At 40.5% G+C, this 10,608-nt stretch overlaps 1 protein-coding gene across 2 annotated transcripts; it reads right to left on the reverse strand.

Moving 5' to 3' along the window:
* Positions 1-3,478: 3,478 nt before the first annotated feature.
* Positions 3,479-10,114, reverse strand: LOC145455506 (uncharacterized). Of its 2 annotated transcripts, XM_080333487.1 has the most exons (7): positions 8,948-10,114; positions 7,771-7,915; positions 7,359-7,423; positions 6,112-6,216; positions 5,223-5,281; positions 4,792-4,869; positions 3,479-3,844 (listed from the first exon to the last, which is right to left on the reverse strand). In XM_080333487.1, exons 2-5 carry the CDS (start codon positions 7,772-7,774, stop codon positions 5,231-5,233), a joined length of 225 nt encoding a protein of 74 aa, XP_080189613.1. In that variant the 5' UTR covers positions 7,775-7,915; positions 8,948-10,114; the 3' UTR covers positions 3,479-3,844; positions 4,792-4,869; positions 5,223-5,230. The 2 variants fall into 2 exon arrangements, with proteins under 2 accessions (XP_080189613.1, XP_080189612.1); XM_080333486.1 differs by lacking the exon at positions 8,948-10,114 and having other exon boundaries at positions 5,223-5,283; positions 7,771-8,914.
* Between the last annotated feature and the right edge of the window lie 494 nt (positions 10,115-10,608).

The following is a 10,608-nucleotide window of genomic DNA, read 5'->3' on the forward strand; positions in this document are numbered from 1 at the left end:
CCAGTATCAGAGTGTATAACTCTGAAAGTTACATCGATTGCACCCAATAACTTTTCCCTGGCTATTGTACTTAGAGAGATATTGGCATATTTTGACATTTTGGGGGGTATGAAATTGACCAAGAATTCTCTATGTTCCCGAAGGCCTAGAACTACAATTCCGGTATCAGACTGTATAACTCGAAAAGTTACATCGATTGCACGCAATAACTTTTGCCTGGCTATTGTACTTAGAGAGACATTGGCATATTTTGACATTTTGGGGGGTATGAAATTGACCAAGTTTTTTCTATGCTCCCGAAGGCCTAGAGCTACAATTCTGGTATCAGATTGTATAACTCTAAAAGTTACATCGATTGCACGCAATATTTTTTCCCTGGCTATTGTACTTAGAGAGATATTGGCATATTTTGACATTTTGGGGGGTATGAAATTGACCAAGATTTCTCCATGTTCCCGAAGGCCTAGAGCTACAATTCCGGTATCAGATTGTATAACTCTGAAAGGTACATCGATTGCACGCAATACCTTTTCCCTGGCTATTGCAATTAAAGAGATATCGGAATATTTCGACATTTTGGGGGGTATGAAATTGACCAAGATTTCTCCATGTTCCTGAAGGCCTGGAGCTACAATTCCGGTATCAGAGTGTATAATTTTGAAAGTTACATCGATTGCACGCAATAACTTTTCCCTGGCTATCGTACTTATAGAGATATTGGCATATTTTGACACTTTGGGGGGTATGAAATTGACCATGATTTCTCCATGTTCCCGAAGGCCTAGAGCAGTGGTTCTCAAGCTTTTTCACTGTGGGAGCCATTTTATGAACCTCAACTCTGTCGGGAGCCGCATGATGGCACGAATAACGTAATTTATTGAGAATAGAAAAATATCATCAAAAATGGTATCAACGAAATGGTGTACGGCTAAAATAGCGACGGCCTTAATAGCGACGGCCAAAACACCGACTGGCCACAACAGCGACGGCCATAACAGCGACGGCCAAAACCGCGATTGGCTCAAACAGCGACGGCCAAAACAAATACGACAATTTCCCCAGACGACACTGTGACAGCGGGCACTCCCCATACGGACAACTTCCGAAACGACGTTACCCAGCCTCGTCCCTTCACCGATGGTATACCGAGGTATACCCTTCACCGTTGAAGCCGATTGCGGATGATTTACAATTTACATTCTTCCAGATAGTAAATAGATAGTGATCACCACAGATTTAGCGTCACAACATGTTTATTGAGACTTAATCCACAATCTTTCTGAGTTCCGAGAGCATGTGAATTGAGTTTGGATGAACAAGGCGTGACGCTAAATCTGTGGTGATCACTATCTATTTTGCAACTTAGTGCGAAACTTGAAATTGAATTTGATTTTTCACAAGTTTGTCATAACGAGGTTTCATCGTGGAGGAAGCTGTGCACAAGAGCTGTTTCAGATGACGATCAGTCAATCGGTTGCGATATTTGCTTTTGATCCTCACTAATTTGCTGAAAAGGGCTTCACATACATAGGTTGAACCGAACATGCAGGCATTCTTCGATGCGTTAGCTATCAGGTTGGGGTATTTTTCTTCAGGAACAGCACCCCAAAATTCAAGGAGTCCATTGCTTTGAAACAACAGTCGCAATTCTATATCGGACTGCAAGTCCAGCAGTTCCATCTGAAAAATATCAGGGGCAGTGGCGGCATCTACTGCCATTGGGTTTGAAAATATATTCATCAGGGGTACGGAATGATGCATTCCCTCTATTCGACGTTTAAACCCGTCAATCAAGGTACTAATAACCTGGTCATATGTTTTGAATGATCCATTCTGTCGGTGGTTTGAAAGCGTTACAAAATGTGTCGTAACACCCTCCTCTAGGTGCTTTCTCCAAAGACACAATTTCTCAATGAAACCAGACACTGTCCCGTACCAGGCGTAACAGAGCTTGTTATTTCCTTGTAAGTTCCGATTTAGTGACGACAGGTGTGAGGTAATATCCACCATGAACGCCAAGTCAGCAACCCAGTGTTCGTTTCCCAACTGAGGGATGTCTTTCTTTCCTTCGACAAATATTTTAATCTCAGGAAGTAGCGCGTAAAATCTTTTGAGGCATGCAGCTCGGCTTAGCCATCGTACAGCGGTGAACATGATCAAGTCTCCATGGTCAGCATCAATATCGGTGAGAAAAGCCTTGAATTTTCGATGGTTAAGTGCGTTTGCTCGAATCCAATTTACGGTCGATATTACTATATCTGTCACATTGGACATCTTTAATGATTTAGCAACAAGACTTTCCTGGTGTATAATGCAGTGTTGCCAAGTCACAGCGTCAAGATTCTGTTCAGCACGCCATTTGTTGACGAGTCCTTGAAGACCTAGATTTTTGCCGAGCATTGCTGGGCAGCCATCTGTCGCCAATGAATATAATTTCGATGGGTCTAAATGCGCTTCTTGAAGAGTAGCATGAAATTCACGAAACATGTCGGTTCCCTTCGTTGTGCCATGAATAGATCGCAAAGTAAGAAACTCCTCGCAAATCTTGAAATCTGGCATGACTCCCCGGATGAATACAGCTAATTGCTCTATGTCGGTAATGTCGTTAGTGCTGTCAAGAGCAAGCGAGTAGTAAGAAAAATCTTGCGACTTGTGAATAAGTTGCTCATGCAGATCTTGGGATATGCAATCGACACGACGCGTTACTGTATCATTGCTAAGCTGCAATTTTTTAGCTTTCTGCTGAATGGCAGGAGAACAATTGTCTTCGGTAAACAAAACAATAGCCTGCTTCGTAATTTCGCCATCAGAATATGGCTTCATATTGCTGGCCAATAGATGACTGATCTTATATGATGTTATTGTTACCTCTTCGGGTTCTTTTTTTTTTAAAAACATTTTTCCTTGTTTGCTACGCTCTGCTTTCAGACATTCTAACTTCCGTTTCCTTGATTCACCTTGATAGACGTCGTATTTTCCCGCATGTGTTTTATAATGCCTCTTAACGTTGAAAGATTTTACACCGTTTATTATTATAGGGCACAGAAGGCATTTCGCTTTGCCGTTTTCCTCAATTTGAAAATACGCCTCTTCCCATTCACTTTGAAAGGCCCGATTTTCTTGCACAACACTGTAAAAACTGGGCCTACCCCTAGAGGTGGATCAAAATGCCACCCCATGATCAGAAGGGTAGGGTGGACTGGTCTACCTACGCCACAGGGTAGACTGGTCTAACCACGCCACAGGGTAGACTGGTCCAACCACGCCACAGGGTAGACTGGTCTATCTACCCCTGTCTGGATATAACCCTTACCTATCGGGATATATCAACCTTGGGATATGCTTTACAAAAGTCAAACCAAGGCATAACAACCTATATCCTGCCCGAATATCTTCATCAAACGCTCAATCTCCGGTTACCAATACCAACCCATATCTTTGTCAAACGCCTATTCCTGCTGCACTCTTATATACCATATCGGTTTTTGTGATGTTTATTGAAGTGTTCATTATGGCTCGCATGTTGACATAAATTACCAAACATCGTCATCATTTCAGGCAACTCATTTGCAAATTAGTCACTAATCTCGCGAAGTTTGGTGCGAACAGCACCAGTGGCCTTTAAATTAGGCACGCGAGCGAGAAAAATTGACATGAAAGTGAGAGATCTTTTAATCTTGGGTGAAAATTTCATGTTGAAGACCCAATGAATTGATATCATCACCGCCAATGCCTGATGAAAGCTGCGTATTTGTGTCACGCGTTGGCCTTCAAAGCCGACTGTCCACTCTTCATTCGTCGTATCAAAACAAATCACCGGGTATCCATTTCCGTGTTTAGGTGTCTGTTATTATATCAAAAAAGAATTAGGACAAATCTACACAGCACACCACACAGGCACAGACTTTTAGTAATCAGCAGTGTTGGGATCAAGCCACTACCTTCGAGTGACGAGTCATTTCGACTAGAGTCAAGTCAGAATTCAAGTCAAGTTGCCTTTTAGAAGCAAGATGTATGATTACGTCTCAAGTGACTCGAGTCAAGTCAAGTCACGAGTCATGTCAGAATTCAAGTCAATTTGCCTTTTTGAAGTAAGGTGTATGATTACGTCTCAAGTGACTCGAGTCAAGTCAGAATTCAAGTCAAGTTGCCTTTTTAAAGTAAGATGTATGATTACGTCCTAAGTGATTCGAGTCAAGTCAAGTCACGAGTCAAGTCAAAATTCAAGTCAAGTCATATGAAAAAGGTGACTCGAGTCATCCCAACACTGGTAATCAGCCCATGAAACATAAAGAGCATGATCAGGCATATTTTGTTTAAAGTAAAACTTGAAAAGTAGACTGTTGAGATGTAAGGTGATTCTAGACCAGTGGTTCTCAACAGAGGGTCGACGAAGCACTTTCAGGGGGTTCGCGAAGCCTCAAAATAGTTCAGAAAATCACGAGGCAGTTTCGCTTCATTACTAGTAAAACTCCCAGAGCTCACATCAACAGAACAACGTGAATAAAGGGATGGTAAGATCAAGAACTCTGAAAGGTTCACGTTCGTGTGAACATTTTGCGTATATTGAATAATATACAAGGTTTTTTGTTCAAAATCCGTGACACACAGTTTGAGAATTGCTTGAATAAAGTAAGCAGATTAAGCAGTCAGGTGAAAATTGCTATCTTTTTTTTTTGTCACCAACATTGAACGAATTATGTTAGTTATTGCAATAAAATGCCATTGGTGCGTAATTTACATAGGTGGTAATGGATTCAGATGCTAATTCAGCAATGATGAACTTCGTACCTGATCAATCAATAGGAAGTGGTCATACTTTTCGTGAAAAACGGCGGGTACTGCGATCATCCAATCTACATTGAGATTCTGTAAAAAATATAATAATAAGGTCGGGAGTTGGGTACTGTGGGAAGCAAGTTCACTAGTTCATGACAACATAGTTGTGATCTCATTGATGGCGGTCAATTTATTTGTGACACATAAATGGAGAGTCAGTCAAAACCTACGGAGTAAACCATGAATTTTGGAAAAAAATTAAACTTGGTACAGCTGGAATAAAAGCTGCAGATCTGGCAGCCAGGTGAAAGTGGCGATCTTTTCTTAGTCGCCAACATTGAACGAATTATATTAGTTGCGGCAATAAAATACCAATGGTGCATAATTTACATAGTGGAGTTGCAAATCGATTCATATGCAAATAACATTGATGAGCTTCGTACCTGATCAATCAATAGGAAGTGGTTATACTTTTCATGAAAAACGGCCGGTATCCGAGATTCTGTGAAAAATACAGAGTTAGTTACTACGGTGAGCTAGTTTACTACCTAATGACATTGCTGTAATCTTTCAATTACTACGGTTCAGGGGCGACCAGCCTTTTCAGCACAGGGCCACAATAATCCAAAAAACCATTGCGTGTGTCACTTTTGTACATATCAATATCGAAGATTTCGGCATGCGCCAGTCATTATGTGCAACGGTGCCATCACCGACTATCTTTCTGCAAGTGCAAACGTGAAGTTGCTTGTTGGAAGACACAGGTCACGTTCTCTAATATTTTCGAATATAGTTGAACTCGTTTCTGTAAATTCGGCGCAAGAAATCAAGTGACCATAAATCGTGTAAAGGGGTAAGAAAAATTCCAAGTAAAATAAATCCGCTGTGAAATATTCTATTTTATGGTTATATTCCGTACCAAGATCTACGAAAACGTGCCTGGCTCCTGGCTACGTCAATAGCTAGCAGATGGCTTATTGTTATCGATTTTGACACGTAGTAATATAAGTTCTATTTTTACCGTTACCTAATCTGGTTTACTCCAATAGGACGGCGAAAAAAGGACATCAACATTCGAGCGGCCCGCGCAATGGTTCGTAAATTTCATGTGGCCATTTGGCTGAAAAGGTTGGCCCCCCCCTGCTATAGAGCAAGTGCTTTTTTTGCTAAGGAGGTATCAAATAGGTGCCATATCTGATTTTGATGACTAATCAATACAGAGCCAATCACGGCTTATGAAAATTAATAGGCATGAAAGTCAGAGATTTTATAATCTTGGGTCAAAAATTGCATTCTCAATTCTCAATGAATTGACATCATCACTGCCAATACCTCATGAATGCTGTGTATTTGTGTCACGCGTTCCGCTTCAAAACTGACTGTCCACTCTTCATTCGCCATATTGAAGCAAATGACAGGGTGTCCATACTTGGGCGTCTGTTAATATAACAAAAAAGAATCAGGTCAAACATACACACAAACATACATATCGACTAGACTAGCCTATATAGCAGTGGTCGGGAACCTTTTTTGTCCGAAGAGCCATATATGTCCCTATTTTTTCCATCTCAACTCTCAAAGAGCCATACATACCAATCACCTGTTACGTCACAAATGAAAATTCATGACGTCATGGTAACACTAATTCGAGCTCGCTACATGGGATTCCTCCTGTGCGCCATATTTCTACAGTAAAATCTGGTATTTATTGTTCGGAAATAAAGGTCGAAACGAGACGTATAGAACAGACGGGCCAAGCCTCACCCTTGATAACGCAATTCATATGTAGCTTCGAAATGGGTGGCGCCCTGTCTGCTATGCTCTTTGATTAATCAACGTAGTGTGAAATTCAAGATTTCAAGTCAGGTACATAATATTCGCGTGTGATATTGGCCGCCGGCGTGACAGTAACTTAAATTTGATGATTTTGAAAAGAGGGGGTCTGAGCCCCTAAACCTGAAGACGACATTGTCTTTACCCCTCAAAGACATGTTTGTACTGCCACGAGAATAATTATTTTGGCCGTGATTAAAATTTTATAACAACTCGTTGCAATATTGATCAATTCAATACAAAAATCAATATTTCGCAAAGAGCCATATCTTATACCCAAAAGAGCCAGCCCATATATGGGTCGTGAGCCATATGTTCCCGACTACTGCAACATAGTAATCAGCTTATGAAATATAGGGTATGATCAGGCTTGGGCCGGGCATTGCTTTTTTCAGACACAATATGAATATAGTATTGACGCAAAAAGTTGTCGTATCGCTCACCATAAGTAGACCTGCCAAACGACAAAAGTAATGGTATAGCCCCAATTTCCAGCCAAAATACATATATGCTGATTCGGCAGCCAGGTGAAAGTGGAGACCTATTTTAATCATCAACATTGAACTTATTCCAATGGTTTCATTGCAGCAGTATAATGCCAATGGTGATTCATTCCCATACAAATTTGTTCTTAGGTTTTACCGCTCCGCAAGGCCAAAACGTTGCGAAACACTTCTCTAAATTATAAACCATCAGAATCAAATGTAAACCTTGCAAAATAAAAACAAAGATTATTTGACACGTACCTGATCAACATATCTTTCATGCAGAATGGTAGGTATAGAAACAATCCAGTCTAGATTTGGAGATGCTGTAACACAATCACAAAATATATTATTGAGTCAAAGTTTATCACTTAATGCATGCAGATGAACATTAACTTATTACAAGATACAGCATATCAAAGAGAAGTGCATCGACGTGTCATTTCTTAAGCACGTAATTCTTTAGATCAAAAACGGTGCACGTATTTAGGCATGGCCTGATTATGATTGCCATGCAATTGCAGCATGACTAATTAACACTATATATCATGAGAGGCAATTAATAGATTGAGATTAACTACTTGGTACAAATATTTGAAGATATCACGGCTTCTGTCAAAATCAACAGCTTTATTGGAACAAATACATAGATAGCAGAAAGAGAAGAACATACCCATAAGATTTCAGCATTTTGTAACCTCGGGATATCAATGTCCGCTTCATTTTATCAACCATGGTAGGAGAATCAGGATATTTCGAACCGATTCCGCGTTGATCACGCTCATTTCGTCTTCAGGTACATAAGTCAAAACAGCTTTCTGCAAAGCAAAGCAGTCAAATTTTGAAATATGCACTGAACCAGAATGAAAATTTCAGGAGATTGAATGTGTGGAACCGAAAATCAAACATTTTTGCAACAGGGGAAGCAGCAAAAACAAAGCAACCTCCATACAATATACATTTATTTAGGCAGGGGCAGCTAGTGTGAAATGGATATAGTTTCAATAATATTTTAGCACCAATTTCTTTTAAGTGGCTTTCTATCCTGAATAGCTGATGTGGATGAAATTTTTGTACTGATTAATTTGAGACCACATCATATTTAGAGAGCAGTGCCCCTTCAACTCAAACTGTACCACAGGCACAAACCATTATTTCTAATGATGGTAAGTTTGAAAGCATCACTCCTAGCCCTATATGGAATCTCGGTCCATTTTTTGAAATAAATCCTGCGTGATGAGAGCTTTTCTGTATAGAATAATTAAGCAATCAAACAGAAAATCCTGCGTGACGTTGCCACCAATTCCACTCCGGCTCCTAGCTAGAGCATGTCCGGATGAAGATGTTTTTTTCTTCTGGCTGTCCGCCAACATATTTTTTGCACAAATAATTTCAATACAATTTCAATTTATGTTTTATAATTTTATCGCGCGCACTCGCATTGATACACATGAAATATACAAACACATTAATGCCCACACTCTCATGGAGAGACGATGAAATTTACATTATCAACGTCTGTGGTGACTACTATGGCTCGAGCAGATATAATTTATAGCCTTTACGGTGACTTGGTAAACCAGTCGAATTTTCATGAATCATGATAGTGATAGTCAGCCTGCCAGACGCCCAATCGCGGACACCAATTCCATACTGAATAAACTATAGCATGGTTTCATACTAGAAAATTACATTGGATCGCAGTAACTTGTTTGTAATCAACTATAATTCAACCAAACAAGTCTGACTCAATGACTATATAGAATCATTGACTCTAACTCAAGCAGGTGAATTTGATAAGGCAAATTAGAAGCATGCAAAATACACTTATGAGTGCATTGTCGTCTCACCTTCCCTTTTTTCAGGTCTCGTAATCTCCAATATGGCGTCCGACCGTCAGAAACAATCGAGCAAATACCGTATATATATGTCAGCGAGAATAGAATGCGTTCATACCGCATCCCTTAACAGCATGAAACTGACTCATATTCTAAAACGTACAACTATTGTTCTGTACAGTGACAATAAGGGAATTCGTCTCATAGTAAAACTGCAAGACATATTCGCCATCTTTCCACTTCGATCTTTCAGCTTCCGCATTCCGCTTCTCGTTTTCGAGCCTCGGTTGGTGAGCCACTAAAGCGTAACCGACCCGGTTGATCAATCAGCATGAGATATTAGTATCTTCGCTTTGTGTGCGTGCCACTTCCTACATTCACTGAATGAATATTATACCTATCATTATTGAGTTCAGACTAGAAATTGATCGAATATGATGGTAAGATGTAAGTCGAGCCATTAGCTCATCTTTGTTTATAAAACTCGGTGGTTGAAAGGGATTTGCCGCCTAAATTTGGTTCCCGCGAAAACACAGCTGACTTCGTGGGATCGCCGCGCAAATAACTGAGGCGTTGCATTACGGTAATTTGGAATAATATTATCTCGATACCGTGGACAACGATATTCCAATGTTAGATCAAACTTTATACGGTAGCTCGGTATCGCCTTAAATTCCATCATATAAGTTCGTCTATCTATCTTATTGTGAGTTAAAAAAAATTGCGATTTCCTGCTATAAGCTCACTGCTAAATTCTGAAAAGAACAAGCAACAAACTATTATATCTTCATTTTACTCATTCAATTCCGCTTTAATGATGCTGATTTGCACGGCTGACCAATAAATATACTTTCACTCCCGCTCTCTGTATTGATAAATGGTATGACTGCTAGTCCGTCCGGTCGGCCGTCCGATATGTTGATTGAACCAGCAGCGACATTGAGCACATATGCATTCAATTTCGCGACATCAACGCCCCGCAAGCATCTCGCGCGAACATATACAGCGCAGGTGATTGGAATGATCATAGCGTAAACAGATATGTTTCCTCAGTTGATCAGAGGTGGGTCGCCGTTCCACGCCTTATCCAGGGTGGAATGATGTAATATACTGTAATGCAGGGGTGGTAGCAACATTCCTACGCCTATTCCACCCTGAAAGGGGGAGGAACAAAGAGGTCCACCCCTGCATTACGGTGAATCATCCATATCCACTCCTATTCCACCCCAAAACCCACGCTTATTTTTTACAGTGAAGGGTGCGAGATTTCTTTGCAGGTTGATCTGAACCTGACATTATCATTGAACCAAAGTCTCCGATATTTTCTAACGCTATCAAGATCAAAGCAAAGAGTAAGAAAATAAAGTACCTGCAGTTACCCCAAACGTTGATTGTCTTATTGACCGAGTCTCTTGTCACCCGTATTCTAATATGAGCCGCCGTCTCGAGCGAAATAAACTTCGCCCGTCTCATTACAGACACCTGATTAGGCTTAGGTCAGACGGTCAGAGCCTTCAGTAAAGCAGTAAAGGTTCGGATTTAAAGCCTACCGAAATTACTATCGGTAATGTTACGTCACTACCCGTACAACTTGTATTACGTAGGATTCTATTGTGATCAGGGAATGACCTTCGCGTCAGTAAACGTGAACATAAACGTACATTTGTTGTGTT

Source organism: Botryllus schlosseri, chromosome 14 (assembly GCF_051294905.1).
Source record: "Botryllus schlosseri isolate E-star chromosome 14, Bs_hap1, whole genome shotgun sequence".
Lineage (NCBI taxonomy): Eukaryota > Metazoa > Chordata > Ascidiacea > Stolidobranchia > Styelidae > Botryllus > Botryllus schlosseri.

Coding starts and splice junctions, on each gene's coding strand:
- LOC145455506 (XM_080333486.1), bottom strand. Junction 4,870..5,222: donor ACTTCCTATTGATTGATCAG/GTACGAAGCTCA, acceptor TATTTTTTACAG/AATCTCAATGTAGATTGGAT. Junction 3,845..4,791: donor ACTTCCTATTGATTGATCAG/GTACGAAGTTCA, acceptor ATATAATAACAG/ACACCTAAACACGGAAATGG.